Source organism: Thalassophryne amazonica, chromosome 10, assembly GCF_902500255.1.
Source record: "Thalassophryne amazonica chromosome 10, fThaAma1.1, whole genome shotgun sequence".
In the NCBI taxonomy this organism is placed as follows: Eukaryota; Metazoa; Chordata; class Actinopteri; order Batrachoidiformes; family Batrachoididae; genus Thalassophryne; species Thalassophryne amazonica.
Window position 1 is genome coordinate 25872734 of NC_047112.1, and position 17096 is coordinate 25889829.

The 17096-nt window shown below is 40.7% G+C and overlaps 1 protein-coding gene across 1 annotated transcript in view; it reads right to left on the minus strand.

Annotated features, from left to right (window-relative positions):
* LOC117518469 (cytosolic phospholipase A2-like) overlaps positions 1–2436 on the minus strand; it is a 72121-nt gene extending 69685 nt beyond the window's left edge. Inside the window, exon 1 of the mRNA XM_034179598.1 lies at positions 2346–2436. Coding sequence (XP_034035489.1) covers positions 2346–2363 — 18 coding nt within the window. The 5' untranslated portion in view covers positions 2364–2436. The remainder of the gene's footprint in view (positions 1–2345) is intronic.
* Between the last annotated feature and the right edge of the window lie 14660 nt (positions 2437–17096).

Sequence of the window (17096 nt, forward strand, 5' to 3'; positions counted from 1 at the left end):
TCACATTCATTCTAAGAAAGGAAATGTTATATTCACCGAATCGAGTTATGTCAGCTATTTGTTTAAATGGTAAAAGCTAATTATAACAAACTGTAAGGAGACATAACTAGATTATGCAAATCACTGTTCTTTTTAGAGTGTTAGCCATGAATACTCATAATTCTTGGGAAATTAAACTGATTAAGACTCCTGCTAAAAATGATTTAAAAAAATGCACTTCTTATTATAACAGGGGAGCTCGATTTGGGTCCCTCGGGCCACATCTGGACCACCTTCTTTTTGTTTTGGTGGACCACAGCAAGTGGCAAGGTCTCTGAAAATGAACAAATAACCAATTAAGCAGATTAAAAACTCAAATCTTGGTCGGGGTCAACTGCAGTTGATCTGGTATGGATCCACATGTTGATTTGCCTCTAGTTTTCTGATGGAGTTGCACATGTGTAAGGAGATCAGGGCACAAGTAGCCTTCGAGGTGATCGTCTAGTGGTTCAGCAGTGGGCTGGAGACCAGAGGATCCTCGATTCAAACCACTGCCAGACTGGAAAGTCACTAAGGGCCCTTGGGAAAGGTCCTTAACCACCCCAGATGTTCCCGGTGTACAGTTGAGCGCCTTGCATAGCAGCACCCTGACATCAGTGTGTGTGAATGGGTGAATGCAAGGCATCATTGTAAAGCAGTTTGATTTTCAGATTCAGATGGAAAAGTGTGATATAAATGCAGTCCATTTATCATTCTTGACCTTCTTGCTATTAGGCAAGAGTACTACGGCTGCACCACCGTGACAAAATAATACACAAAATTATAATATAATGTACTTGTACGTATGTACTTCACGACATCAACATTTAGGTTTGACCCATGGCCCATCGGTTTTGCAGCCCTTAAAAATAAAGAATTAGTGCACCTCGACTTGAAGTACTATCCCCATGCATGTTGTGGTTGCCCTTTGTCCTTGCCCTGTCTGTCCCTGTCTGTTGTTTGTCTGTTTTCCCTCCAGGTGGCAGAGTCGAGGAGCACCTGCAACTCATCATCTCCTCGCACCTGAGGCTCATGAGCTCCTGATCAGGAGCGGGTTACTTAAACCCCGGCTTTGAGCTCAGTTTTTGCCAGATTCCTTCATGACCTTGCCTACATCAGATTCTCAGTCTGCATGGGCAGATACTACTTGAGATACCGTTACTTCGACTCTGATGCTTCCATGCGCTCTGTCTTCTGAGAGATTCACTGAGATGCTTCTGTGCAACGTCTGAGCTTCCTGCAGCTCCCCTCAAAGATAATCTGGTATGAACTGTTATGCAGAACTACTAAGAACTTCCAAGTCATTCCTGAAGCCAAGTCAAGCTTAACTGAACTGCGTCATAAGACACACCGCTGCTGACCTCTGTGAACAATTCCTGAACTGTGAACATTCCTGCATTCAGTTATGCTGTGAACATTCTGTTGTTAAAGGCTTCCAGTGTTATGAGTGCAATCACTCACCATTGTTCTCCTCATTTCTCAGACCGTTCCTCCATCCTCAGCTCTGAGCGTCCCACCTGGCTCCGGTTCCAGTACCACACCCTGGGTTTTATCCCACTCACTAACTCTCAAGCATGGCTCCGTGTGCACTGCAGCTCCTGGCTTTCCACCGCTACAAGCAAGCCCTGTCTGCTCTGCAGGCACCAGCTCCAGCTTCAGCACTATTTACTCCTTTGGTAATCCATTATTGTAAATAAATCTCCTTTTGTTCACTCCTGTCTCATCCTTGCTCCCAGCATTTGAGTCTATCACCTGAGCCATTCCGGTCTTGTCCAGACCCCTAACCACAACAATGCATATATAAATAGGCATGGCTATGCATATATTACATATCATATATATATATTGACCCCTACCTGGCTGCCGATTAAAAATTCAAGTGGATACCCTGCCTTTTCAAAAGGGCAATGTCTAAGGTGTTGTTGTGCCCATTTGATGCTTGCATCACCATTTGAAAGACTTTTTCACTTATCCGCTGCAGTATAAAGACTCACAGATGTTTTAAAAAAACAGTACCACTGACATCATACTTCTCTGTGCTGCCTAAAAAAACATCCTCACATTAACTCTTGTCACACTCTTATTTGCAAACTTGCAGTGAAAAAACACAACCTTGATAAATCTTCCGGAAAGCTTTTGGTTTGACCCAGTAACGCCCAAACTCAGCAGAAGTGAGTGAGAAGTGCATTCCAAAGCATTTTCACTTCAGTTTTACAGTTGACTTAAAACAAAACTGAGCATGACAGACTAAATTGTGCCTAAACAACTAGAATCTCTTCACTTCTGTGACGGTGCACACAGGATTAAAGCTGCACATTAATACTCACAATGATATTAGAAGCCATTATAAGTCGTCAGGACAGAACTTCTCAACAAAGTCTTTGTAGAATCAAGAAGACATCTCAATGTAGTATCCTGCACAATGACACAAATGTGAGAAATGTGAGTGCATTTACAGTTTTTAACATTTTACACAAGAAAATGCACTTCAGAAAGGTAGGACATTAAAATGAAATGCACTTGAGTCTTTGACACAAATGATAATAATAAATGTATTTATAAATACTGTAATAAATACAGCCACATCTTGTCTATGGCTGATGCTAAGACCCTGATTCATGCATTTTCTCTTCTAGATTGGACTACTGCAATGTTCTGTTTTCTGGTTTACTATAGCCCAGCATTAGGGCTCTCCAATGGTTCAAAATGCTGCTGCCAGACATTTGACAGAAAGCAGAAAGTTTGACCACATTACACCCATTTTGGCATCTCTTCACTGGCTTCCTGTCCCAGTGTGATCAGATTTTAAGGTTCTGCTACTAGTCTATAAAATTGTTCACGGACTGGCACCTCCCTACCTAGCTGACCTAATTAAACCTTACGTACCGCCCCGGGCTTGCGTTATCAGGGTGCAAGACTACTTGTGTCCCTAGGGTGAATAAGAAGTCTGTGGGTCACAGACCTTTCTCTTATCATGCCCCTGTTCTGTGGAATGATCTCCCTGCATCAATAAAACAGTAAGATTCTATAGAAACTTTCAAGTCCAGTCTTATGATGCACTTATTTTCCCTTTCGTATGGCTAGCATACTGGCATAGTATGGTACTATGCTTCCTACCCTTTTAAATTAATTCATTAGTAATGAAGCGGCTGCGGCCTCAACTTTATCTAAAGTCTGGGGCTTTTAGTGAAGCTTAGAGCTTAGTGGCCGGCGATCACCTTAGTATTTCTTTAAAGCTGGGTATCATCTGCGTAACAATGAAAATTTAAGCATACCGTCTAATAATATGCCTAAGGGAAGCATGTATAAAGTGAATAAAATTGGTCCTAGCACAGAACCTTGTGGAACTCCATAATTAACTTTAGTCTGTGAGGAAGATTCCCCATATACATGAACAAATTGTAATCATTACACAATATGATTCAAACCACCGCAGCGCAGTGCCTTTAATTACCTATGGCATGCTCTATCTCTGTAATAAAATTTTATGGTCAACAGTATCAAAAGCAGCACGAGGTCTAACAGAACAAGCACAGAGATGAGACACTGTCCGAGGCCATAAGAAGTCATTTGTAACCTTCACTAATGCTGTTTCTGTATATGATGAATTCTAAAACCTGATGAAACTCTTCAAATAGACCATTCCTCTGCAGATGATCAGTTAGCGTTTTACAACTACCCTTCAAGAATTTTGAGAGAAAAGGAAGGTGGAGATTGGCCTAATTAGCTAAGATAGCTGGGTCAAGTGATGGCTTTTTAAGTAATGGTTTAATTACTGCCACCTTAAAAGCCTGTGGTACATAGCCAACTAACAAAGATAGATTGATCATAATTAAGATCGAAGCATTAAATAATGGTAGGGCTCTTGAGCAGCCTGGTAGGAATGGGGTCTAATAAACATGTTGATGGAGCATAACCATAAAAATTCAAAAAGAAAAAATAATATAGCACCTTCAACTGCACCACAGACTAAAACAGTTAAATGTGGTCTATTAAACATTAGGTCTCTCTCTTCTAAGTCCCTGTGGTAAATGATAATAATTGATCAATATATTGATTTATTCTGCCTTACAGAAACCTGGTTACAGCAGGATGAATATGTTAGTTTAAATGAGTCAACACCCCGAGTCACACTAACTGTCAGAATGCTCGTAGCACGGGCCGGGGCGGAGGATTAGCAGCAATCTTCCATTCCATTATTAATTAATCAAAAACCCAGACAGAGCTTTAATTCATTTGAAAGCTTGACTCTTAGTCTTGTCCATCCAAATTGGAAGTCCCAAAAACCAGTTTTATTTGTATTATCTATCGTCCACCTGGTCGTTACTGTGAGTTTCTCTGTGAATTTTCAGACTTTTTGTCTGACTTAGTGCTTAGCTCAGATAAGATAATTATAGTGGGCGATTTTAACATCCACACAGATGCTGAGAATGACAGCCTCAACACTGCATTTAATCTTATTAGACTCTATTGGCTTTGCTCAAAAAGTAAATGAGTCCACCCACCACTTTAATCATATCTTAGATCTTGTTCTGACTTATGGTATGGAAATAGAAGACTTAACAGTATTCCCTGAAAACTCCCTTCTGTCAGATCATTTCTTAATAACATTTACATTTACTCTGATGGACTACCCAGCAGTGGGGAATAAGTTTCATTACACTAGAAGTCTTTCAGAAAGCGCTGTAACTAGGTTTAAGGATATGATTCCTTCTTTATGTTCTCTAATGCCATATACCAACACAGTGCAGAGTAGCTACCTAAACTCTGTAAGTGAGATAGAGTATCTCGTCAATAGTTTTACATCCTCATTGAAGACAACTTTGGATGCTGTAGCTCCTCTGAAAAAGAGAGCTTTAAATCAGAAGTGCCTGACTCCGTGGTATAACTCACAAACCCGTAGCTTAAAGCAGATAACCCGTAAGTTGGAGAGGAAATGGCGTCTCACTAATTTAGAAGATCTTCACTTAGCCTGGAAAAAGAGTCTGTTGCTATAAAAAAGCCCTCCGTAAAGCTAGGACATCTTTCTACTCATCACTAATTGAAGAAAATAAGAACAACCCCAGGTTTCTTTTCAGCACTGTAGCCAGGCTGACAAAGAGTCAGAGCTCTATTGAGCTGAGTATTCCATTAACTTTAACTAGTAATGACTTCATGACTTTCTTTGCTAACAAAATTTTAACTATTAGAGAAAAAATTACTCATAACCATCCCAAAGACGTATCGTTATCTTTGGCTGCTTTCAGTGATGCCGGTATTTGGTTAGACTCTTTCTCTCCGATTGTTCTGTGAGTTATTTTCATTAGTTACTTCATCCAAACCATCAACATGTGGAACCAGCTCCCAATTCAGATCAGGGAGACAGACACCCTCTACTTTTAAGATTAGGCTTAAAACTTTCCTTTTTGCTAAAGCTTATAGTTAGGGCTGGATCAGGTGACCCTGAACCATCCCTTAGTTATGCTGCTATAGACGTAGACTGCTGGGGGGTTCCCATGATGCACTGTTTCTTTCTCTTTTTGCTCTGTATGCACCACTCTGCATTTAATCATTAGTGATCGATCTCTGCTCCCCTCCACAGCATGTTTTTCCTGGTTCTCTCCCTCAGCCCCAACCAGTCCCAGCAGAAGACTGCCCCTCCCTGAGCCTGGTTCTGCTGGAGGTTTCTTCCTGTTAAAAGGGAGTTTTTCCTTCCCACTGTAGCCAAGTGCTTGCTCACAGGGGGTCGTTTTGACCGTTGGGGTTTTACATAATTATTGTATGGCCTTGCCTTACAATATAAAGCGCCTTGGGGCAACTGTTTGTTGTGATTTGACGCTATATAAAAAAATTGATTGATTGATTGATTGATTGATTGATATTTGATGAACTGCCCTTACCAAAAAGTAGTACATGCAAGTATGTTTCAAGTATACTTCTAGTTTACTTTTTATATACTTATCAGTACTATTTTTTGGTAAGGGTGAGGACTTAGACATGGTCTATCACTGTCACTTGTGCAGATACACAATTACTGGACAAAGTATAGCTGTTATCTTGCACCACACAGCAGCCCATCGTGTCACGACACATCCTCTCTGAGAGTAAAACTGGAACTTTACAAGGAAACATGTGGCCTGTGGTGGTTTTTCAAATGTCCAAACTTATCTGCTCACCTCTTTTTAGATGTGTAAAATTGTTCTGCAAAGCCTACAGAGGAACATGCAATACTTATTACTTAGAAATGATGCAAAAAGAGACATTTACCTGCAAACATGAGCTCAGAGACGTCTGGCTTGACATGGAGACATGTGAAGAGAGGAAGTGGACTCTGAGCCTGGTTAATTTTCTCCTGAATGTCACTTAGCTTGAGGTCCATCCTCTGTCAAAAGACAATGTATTATTTTATTTCAGTCATTTATTGCCAGGTGGTCAAATTGTAACACTGTCAGAACCCTTTGTTGACAATATGCAGGGGTGCGCACAAATAACATAAAAAGTTAGCTTCAATAACCGCAAATCCACTACCTCAAAAGTTGACAGCGATAATGCAAAACCAATAAACTGCTAAAACATGTAGCTGAAGCTAACTGCTAAGTTTTACTATATGAATTTAACTTTGGCTTGGGTTTCTGTGAAGGCTCTCAGTTGCCCAGGTGGTTTCCATAGTAGAGAAACTTGAATCTTCAATGGGACTGGGTTGCTTGAGTCTTCAGGAGAGCTGTCAGGAGAGCCGTCAGGAGAGGCGTCAGTCCCATCATTAGGAGGGACAGCTACCCTGTCATTAGGAAAGTGCTAACTAGAGCACAATAGGTGCTAATTAGAACAACTGTTTAGTCACTAGCCAATAGCAGTCTGCCTCTCAGTAGGAGGGGTCTGGTTAGGTTTAATACTCCAGCTTTTCTAGCTTCTGTTATTCTTCTCTACAAGAGTCAAGACAGAAGTCAGACTACCAGAGCAAGAATTTTAGCTGAGGAAGCTTCTGCGATTTGAAGCGAAACATCCTTGCATCAAGCAACCCAGTCCTACAACTTTGAATCAGATGAAGATCCAAGTTGTAAATAATTAAATGAACAACTGAAATTAAACAGTAGTTTCCAACATCAACATATAGTTTCTTCACAGTACAAAAGTATGAAACAAACAACATTAAGAAATTTAAAACACATTCAGAAAATAATTTTATAATATAATTAATGCATTTACTCTGGCTGGACCTGCTCCCTCATCTCCTCGAGGTGATGCTTCTTGCCTTCACACAATGTGTCAATTTTGCTTATTGGATTAGTGTATAAGCTCCAACAGGAATGAAAATGTACGATTTTAGGGTTTACAAATGTTTTAACCATAAAACTTTATTCAAACAATGTTAGTTGACTTCACGCATAGTACGAATAAATACAAATCAGGGCGAATCACAGCAGAACAGCTCGTATGAGCGAACCACAAAAACATTGAGCCAACGGGCAGGCATGAACGATCCTGCTGCGATGGTTTTGTGCACGACACAGTCACAATGGGAACACAATGCGAGCAGCTGCAGCAACTGCTTCAGATGCAACCACATCGCGCAGCTGCTGTGAAAAAAATACACGCCAACCACAGGATTCGAACCTGCAATTAACAAAAGCTCTGACTGCCAGCCAGAAACTTCACCACTGCGCTACCATCATTGTAATGTAAATGGTGTGGAAAAATGCCTGAAATCAACAAGGAGATACAGTGGTCGCTATAACGCAGTTCACCTTTCGCGGCATCAGAGTTTCGCGGATTTTTAGTGCAATTTTGCATGCTTTTTTTTTAACAGCGCATTGTGTTCTGCGTCCTTATCAGGCGGGCCGGTCACGGCACCGGTCGCCATCAACGTGATTGCTCTCACTGCTTCCGATGCACTTACTGAGTCTGGGGCTTGGTAAAGGCAGCAGCGGGCCACTCACACCGCCTCCTGTCTGCTGTGCGGAGCTGCGCCAAATCTGGCAACAAGTCCAGAGACTATGCTCGCTGTTTTGATGCGGATGTTGACCGCAGCAGCAGAGCTCCGTGGCCACTGAGAGGACTTAGATTCTTTGCAGGTCCCGCATCCGTACCTCTGGAGGCAGTGAGCGAAGGGAGAGTTCTGCATGTGTCTGTTAATAATCTTCTCGCCCAGAAGAAAAAAGACAATGTTTACACAGGAGAGAAAAGTGAGAAAATGTTAATGCCTGTTTGAGAAAATATATAAAGTGTGTAGTGAGGGGTTTTACAGCCTTAAAACATCTATAATTGCAAAAAATCTCGCTGACTACTTTGCATTTCGCTTATCGTGGGTTATTTTTATAACGTAACTCCCGCAATAAACGAGGGACCACTGTAGATGTATTTAAAAAAAGTAAAATCACAAACCATTAAAAAAAATGCATTTTGTTGAATCCCTCTTATCAAGCAGGCAATACAAGTATGGACCGTCTGTTCCTCTGTAGATGACCTATGGTCACAGACGTACAGTCATGAAATGACATGAATGAGAAGCAGGGTGCTCTTATCATGTCCACACCTACTGGTCGAGCGCACATGTCCGGCCCGACACGTGTGTCTTCTGGACGGCGCGCCATGGGACAGACACAGTGTCATGTGGAACAGAGCTCAAGTGGGTGGTGTGACATTCAGATTGTCCGCTGCGTGTTATGATCTGACGGTTCGTATCACCTGGGGCACCCTGTCAATGTGCGTGCCGTGCGCTCACTCGCTGCAGCCCGTCGCAACAGCGATATATGTTTTTATGTATGCCCACGTGAGGACAGCAAGCAGACACACGTGTCACAGTGGGCAGTTGTAAGTTCATGTCCGTCTAAACACAGTACATGTTCTCTAGCTGGGACATCCAGAACCAGAGATCTCAACAGGCAGTTTTGCAGGCGAGAGAATGGCGCTACTCTGGTTAGCTGTGTAGGCTAACATATACGGACATGATGTCTCCCACTCGCTTTGTCTTCCCTTCTCCACTGGGAACTGAAAAAAAACACTTTTCATCACTGCTTCTGTGATTACAGCCGAAAACAAAACAGTACACCATTTATCCATAAGTTATGCTGTGTATATATTGCGCAATGGCTGCGGAGGACCCTGTAAGTGGTCAAATCCCGCAATATCATGCAGGGTTCAATGAGACTATGGTACAATTTCTATGATGTAGAATGTCAGTGTGTAATGGACATAAAAGCAGGAAAGAGAGGAAATGAAAGATGGGCTGAATGGAAGATGATTGATGTAGCAGTGATGTGCGTCTTACCGCAGGTATAAGTGTCTCTCCTATTAGCATACCAAAGATATCAGTAAAGGTAACAGGCTGCCCTGCGGCTTTCTTGGTCCACAGGGCCTGGATGTAGTTTGTAATGTGTTTGGGCAGCAATAGCCTCAGCGGGTTACTGCTAACTCTTTCATCAGCTCCTGGTTGATCTCTTTTGGGCCCTTTGTTGGAAAGTCTGGGTGGGAGTACAGAGTGGACATGTACCTATAGAAACAAAAAAAAAAGGAGATGCAGAGAAAAGGTTTTAAAAAACCATCTAAACTGAAGACAAAACACTGCTTACTACACACTTACATTTGAGTATTGACAAAAACACAGCGTATGCACGATTCCCATACTATTTCCTTATTTCCCCCCACACTTTTCCAAACAGCTAAATGTCTTTCTTATCATTTCAAAGCTGTCTTCTGCTGAAGAGCATGGCATGTTTTCATAGGTCTCCCGTAGTGGAGAAGGATCAGAAGGAGACTTCTGCTCAGAGACCAGAAAGCTGTGATTGTCCCTGCTTGTTCACTTTCACCTGTTTTACACACCTGTACCCCCAAATGGCATCAATTAAATTTGGTTCTTTATGTTGTGTGGATCAAGATTTATCCTAATGTGACAATTTTTTTTTAACTTTGAGATTGCTCACAATATTCTACAACACTACTTTTACCACAGATTACACTTGTTTCAAGCCCTGATTGGGTAAATGGTGTTTTGTTTGGGCTTTTCAGTCAAAAACATACACAATTGAGTGTCAAAAATTGGCAATGGTGGACTACTGTAAGATCTTGAGCTTCAAGTACATCACAATTTCATACAACTTATTATTATATCTAAAGATGCTTAAATGTAAGGGATTTGAAAGCGTAGATTGATTTTTTTTTTTTTTTTTTTTTTTTGCAAATGATGCTGCGGTAATCATGATGCAAGTGATTCGGTCTACTGCTCATAAAAAGAAGGGTTCTGGGTTCATACTAGGCCTCAGACTTTTCTGTGTGGTGGACAAATGCGTCAAGATATGACAATAACCACAGACAGGTTACAGAAGAGAAACAAAACAACAACAATAGTAACAGGGGTAAGCTGAGATAAACATCAGAAATACAAGAGGTCGTGGATAAAGACTGTGATAGAAATAAATGATTGACCGTTGGACCAGATGAGGCCAGCTACGATAGGTAGCACCGGTCAGGACCCGGGACTCAACAGAGCCTCATCACGCCTGAGAAGGCCCACCCATGGCACGGAAAACCACCTCCTGATCCGGCTATGGCATGACTGGCACCTGTGAAGCCAGCATAGGACGACGGAGAAATGCTGGCGTGCTATGGCATCATTACACATATTACATTCATTCTTTAGGCTTGAGCAATTTCCCCTGCTCTCTGTGGTGCGAGGATGCCAGGCCACTTGTGTCATACATTTGCAACACCTGCTTCTTTAAACTTGTGCTTTGAGAATTTTCACCTATTTCATAATTCTCACTGAGTAACATCCGTCTGTGGTCTGTGTTTATCTCCAGGTCAGTTCAAGAGTGTTGTGACAGACATAGTCCCATGACAGTCCTCCAGGGCAGTGCTTTTGGGGTGTGTAACATAGTAGAAAGTGAACTGATATGCATGCAGTAGCTGGTTTCAAGCTTCCAGGAAATGTTAATGGCATAAAACAGGACTGGTCGGAGATTACAGCGAGTGTTCAGCTAACCCCGAGGGTGCCCGGAAAAAAAAACCACTCCAAGAAGACAATAAAACTATTTGTCTCAGAGCAGCAGAAGATAATGTGGACATTTGTCAATGGAAAAACTTTCTGTGGTCAAGTTACAGTAGTGTTCAGAATAATAGTATCGCTATGTGACTAAAAAGATTAATCCAGGTTTTGAGTATATTTCTTATTGTTACATGGGAAACAAGGTACCAGTAGATTCAGTAGATTCTCACAAATCCAACAAGACCAAGCATTCATGATATGCACACTCTTAAGGCTATGAAATTGGGCTATTAGTAAAAAAAAAAAGTAGAAAAGGGGGTGTTCACAATAATAGTAGTGTGGCATTCAGTCAGTGAGTTCGTCAGTTTTGTGGAACAAACAGGTGTGAATCAGGTGTCCCCTATTTAAGGATGAAGCCAGCACCTGTTGAACATGCTTTTCGCTTTGAAAGCCTGAGGAAAATGGGACGTTCAAGACATTGTTCAGAAGAACAGTGCAGTTTCATAAAAAGTTGATTGGAGAGGGGAAAACTTATACGCAGGTGCAAAAAATTATAGGCTGTTCATCTACAATGATCTCCAATGCTTGAAATGGACAAAAAAACCAGAGACGCATGGAAGAAAACAGAAAACAACCATCAAAATGGATAGAAGAATAACCAGAATGGCAAAGGCTCAGCCATTGATCAGCTCCAGGATGATCAAGACAGTCTGGAGTTACCTGTAAGTGCTGTGACAGTTAGAAGATGCCTGTGTGAAGCTCATTTATTGCAAGAATCCCCTGCAAAGTCCCTCTGTTAAATAAGACATGTGCAAAAGAGGTTACAGTTTGGCAAAGAACACATCAACTGGCCTAAAGAGAAATGGAGGAATATTTTGTGGACTGATGAGAGTAAAATTGTTCTTTTTGGGTCCAAGGGCTGCAGACAGTTTGTGAGACGACCCCAAACTCTGAATTCAAGCCACAGTTCACAGTGAAGACAGTGAAGCATGGTGGTGCAAGCATCATGATATGGGCATGTTTCTCCTACTATGGTGTTGGGCCTATATATCGCATACCAGGTATCATGGATCAGTTTGGATGTCAAAATACTTGAAGAGGTCATGTTGCCTTATGCTGAAAAGGACATGCCCTTGAAATGGGTGTTTCAACAAGACAATGACCCCCAGCACACTAGTAAACAAGCAAATTCATGGTTCCAAACCAACAAAATTAATGCCTCACAGATGTGAAAAAATCATGAACAACTGTGGTTATACAACTAAATACTAGTTTAGTGATTCACAGGATTGCTAAAAAAGCCGTTTGAACATAATAGTTTTGAGTTTGTAGCGTCAACAGCAGATGCTACTATTATTGTGAACACCCCCTTTTCTACTTTTTTTTTTTACTAATAGCCCAATTTCATAGCCTTAAGAGTGTGCATATCATGAATGCTTGGTCTTGTTGGATTTGTGAGAATCTACTGAATCTACTGGTACCTTGTTTCCTATGTAACAATAAGAAATATACTCAAAACCTGGATTAATCTTTTTAGTCACATAGCACTACTATTATTCTGAACACTACTGTATATTCCTGTGAATTTCATATGATTGTAGAAAACTCATGCTAAAAAGACAAAAACAATAAAAAAAATTGTAAAGACAAATAAATAAATAAATATTAAGACAAAAAAAAAATCAGTTGCAAGAATTATACAAATGATCAAAACATCTGCTATGGCTACATCAGAATCAGAATCAGAATCAGAATCAGAATTTCTTTATTGTCCCTTAAAGGGAAATTAGTGTTGCAGCAGGAGCACACAAAAGACGAGGTACACAAAGACAATAATATGACAGTGAAAATAAGACCCAATTAAAAGTCTAAAATCAGACATAATAAAACAATACAATATTAAAAAGCACCATACACATACACAAAATCACTATCAAATGTCAAATGTTCAATCCAGAATTCATGCCAAAACTGAAAAACCAAAACTACAAAGTATTGCAAAAGCACAATGTGTGGATGTGCAAATAAGAAATGGTAGTGCAAGAAGACAAGCTCACCTAAGGGCTAATTGCCATTAAGTCATAAAATTGCATTGAGGATAAACAAGACCTGAAATCTTTTAGTCCTCCTCATAGGAGCATTAAAATGACGGCCTGAGGGTAAAAGCCCAAACTCTTTTTTCAGTAGGTGATTAGGACAATCCAGAATTGCATTAGCCTTTCTCAGGACCTGTCTCTTGTAGATCGACACCCCGGCCTGCTGACTTCCTGAGATTTTTCCAGCAGTTTTAACAGACTACCTAGATGACTGTTATTGGAACAGTTCAAGTTTCCAAATTTCCAGAGTTGACCATTGCAGACTTCAATCAGTTGTGTGTGTGGTGTGTGTGTGTGTGTGTGTGTGTGTGTGTGTGTGTGTGTGTGTGTGTGTGTGTGTGTGTGTGTGGTGTGTGTGTGAACAAGATAACTAAAAAAATAGATGGATTTTCACTAAACTTGGTGGGAATATTAATATTAGTCGGGCAGACATCTCAAGATGATTAAGTTTTGAAGAGGATCAGACAAAGGACAAGGCAAAAAACAAAAAACAACAACAACAAAAAAAACATGCAGCAAAAACATGTTTTCTGAACATAAACATCTTGATCATCAATTAAATCAATGTGCACACTCAAAAGCTGGCATGCACTACAACTACCATGAGCTCTCAGACATGGAAACATCTCAGGATGCCTTTCATTAAATACGACAGCTGAAATAACTTTGACCTCACTGTAAACTAAACATGGCACATTTATTAAATGATAAGAAAGACACGCAGAAATCAAAAGAGTTCCTGCTGGCACTCAATGACTTGTTTTACATGGGAACTAAACACACGCTGAGATAATTATCTTACCCACATGATAACAAGAATGCAACACATACCATCATTTACAAAGTAGGTCACACTGAACCTGTTTCAGAATGATAGTCAGGGTCATGGGTTTGAGGTCAGATTAGGCCTGGGAGCTCACGTTGGGAGTCACACGTCACCATATCCACTACACTATGAAACCACTTGGCAGAAGAGCCAGTGTCGCCGACCGAACGGTCTCCCCTTAAAAGTCGGTCCCCCCTGCCTTCACTGTGCATGCGTCATTTCGGAGCATCAGCAACGATTCACCGATTATCGCCTCGTTTCTGATCAAATTGACTTTAGAATGATTTAAGAGGTTTTATTTTGTCATCTGATGCTTAATAATCACATTATTCCCTTTGATCACTTTGGGTGTAGAGAGTCAGACTCAGAGTCAGACTCAGACGTGCTGCTGTCGTGCTCTGATCACTCTCCCATCTTTATTATGAAATATGCTGAATTTATGTGGAAATGATTCAGATGCTTCAGATATCTGTCGCTGAGATAGAAGATGACTGGAGTGCAGTTTTAAGCAGAAACAAGTCAATAATTGGTGAATTACTGCTGACGCTCTGAAATGATGCATGCACAGAAGGCAGAGGGGTGGTCCTCCATCCACTTTTTTTGAGGGGGGGGGGGGGGTTTAGTTTGGGAATGGCACTTCAACCACTGTGAATACTTCATCAAGCTCAGTTTCACTTTTCACGGGAGCATGGCAACCCACGCGGAGCCTCATCTGCAGAAAAGCTGAAGCCACAGGACACTACACTGGTGTGGTGCTCAGATGTCATCCCCTACATGGCAGAGTCCAAGTCCAATCCTCATCGGATCATGCAGGTAGGCACTTGGAACATCTTTTGACTCTTCATGGATGACCACATCACACTGAGTGTCAAGACTTGAGTACATTGATCGCTTGAGTCACTTTTTGATATTGTCCAAAATTAAAGACTGTGTCAGTTCAAGTGGAGTGCTGAAGTAACAAACCATTGGCTGATCCTACCCATCTACACTGAAAAAAAGATACTTTGGTTCAACTTAAAAAAAATTGATGTAATTTGTTACAGCTATTTTTTAGTTTCTCACAATGTATATTTATGATTTTGTAAAGTGATTCCAGCAGATTTAAACTGGAAACCATGATTTTCCATTAGACCAATGTAAATAAGTACTTTGAATGAAGTGCACTGATGTTTCACTTTTTCAGTGTACTTAAATTGTGTTTAATGAATATCACCTACTTCCTACAGCTTAAAAATAATATAAAAACACATTACCATCATTCATAATAATGGTTGGATGGTGAGCTGACTCACACTATCAATCATATTCATCCTCAGCTACAAAATACACTATTTGAAATGGATTTACACTCACTACTGGTGTCAACTGTTGCAGCAAAACTTCCTCCACTTTGTTAACCTGTTCTTAATCTAAGTCAGGTTCACTAATCAGAAACACACTGTGTTGCCCAAGCAAATGTAGACACAAAACAAAAGGAAAGGAAGGAAATTAAAATAAAAAACGGAACCAACTGACATAATTACTGGAATAAAAATGAAACCAGAATTGTTTTTGTAAATGTTCCAGATCCTTCACGGTAATTTGATACAACTAGTGCAGTGCCTGGAGGTTTGTGTTCCAATCGACAATTGGGAGCTAAAAAAGGTAATTAAAAAAGACCATCACCAAATCAAGATCACATAATAATGGCAAACATCATCACCAGACCAACTGAATTCTAAATAAAGTGTTGTGAAATGCCAACACCCTGAATATACCTGTACAGTATTTAACGTGATTGAGTTAATAGGGTTTTAAAAAGGAATAGTTTCCACCATGTGTCATCACACAGTTATTATAGTTAGTTATCACATTACAGGGTATGTCACATGCCACAGAATCCAATGAACATCGACACTGTTTGACCTTTAGCTTGCAGACAAAGCATCAGCACAGTCAAAGTGTTCCATTATTAATCGTATTAGTTCAACCAATAATTTGCACCACTTTCTACCAAAATTGGAGCAACTTCAACTTTTGACCCCTAAGCGGAAGTGTGACCGTACCTATCCAAACGACTAACTAAGGACAATGTTGTGCTGCTTTAGAGCCCACAAGTCTGTGTGATATTAACCTTATTTTAACAAAATGTGTTTTTATTCGTGATGTCAGCAAAAAGAAATACCACTACCCACAATCTATAATTGAAACAGCAATGGTGGATGACTGGTGGATGTCGCTGTTAGAGTACATTTTTTTTTAAAGCTTGCAAACTGCAGGAGAAACAGGGCCCGGTTTCATAAAGCAGTCCAGTCTTTTATTAAACTTACTTAGTTGACTACGGTTAGTCACCCAACATTATTCTTCTAATCACCGTTTCACATCAACGGTTAAACTTATAGATTAGCCGTTTTATGTTAGTCGACGATTTTCACGCCTCCAATGTGTGACAGTTTTGTTTACTTCGGAGTTGATCGTTGTCATGAACTGTCCAGCCTTTGTTTCATTAACTGGCTTTATTAACATTTACAGACACATACGAACTGCAGAACGATGCGATTAGCTCTTAGCTTAGCAGGTCTTCTTCTACACTTCCGTCAAGCCTTTTTGTGCACACAACACTGCTCAGCGTAATAGCGGCACCTGGTGGCTAATGTGAGAACTGTCACAAACACATCATGACAGTCGTCTACAGCAACCATGACCAAAAGTGGAGGAAGCTCTCCTTTTGGAGGAATACGAGCGACGTAGGAGTGCTCTTGAGTGTTCCATCAAGTGGTGGTACATGACAGCCGCCGTTTTTAAGGTAAGACACTGACGTTTTGTCAACTACAATAAGATTAGACTGCTTTATGAAACCGGGCTTGGTTGTTTTGCTGCTGGTGAACTGAGTTAATAAGACATGGGAAACGCTGTTAAAATGCGCAGCTCAGTGGCTCACCTTGCAGAGCAGAGGAGCTGGTGTGCATGTGAGTGCTTTTGCTGTGTTAAGTTTGAATCTAGTTCATTAGAAGTTTACAGAATTCCAACAACAAGCTTGTTCATTTTGACATTTTTTGTCATCTTTGTAATTCATGTCTCACTAAACAACCATAATCACCTCCGAAGATGTGGTATGCGACTTGGCAGTGAGCAGAAATGTGTTTATGAGTGCATGACGAACCAGGTGACAAAAGTTTTTGCTGTGACGTAGATGTAAACAGTGATTACAGTCGAA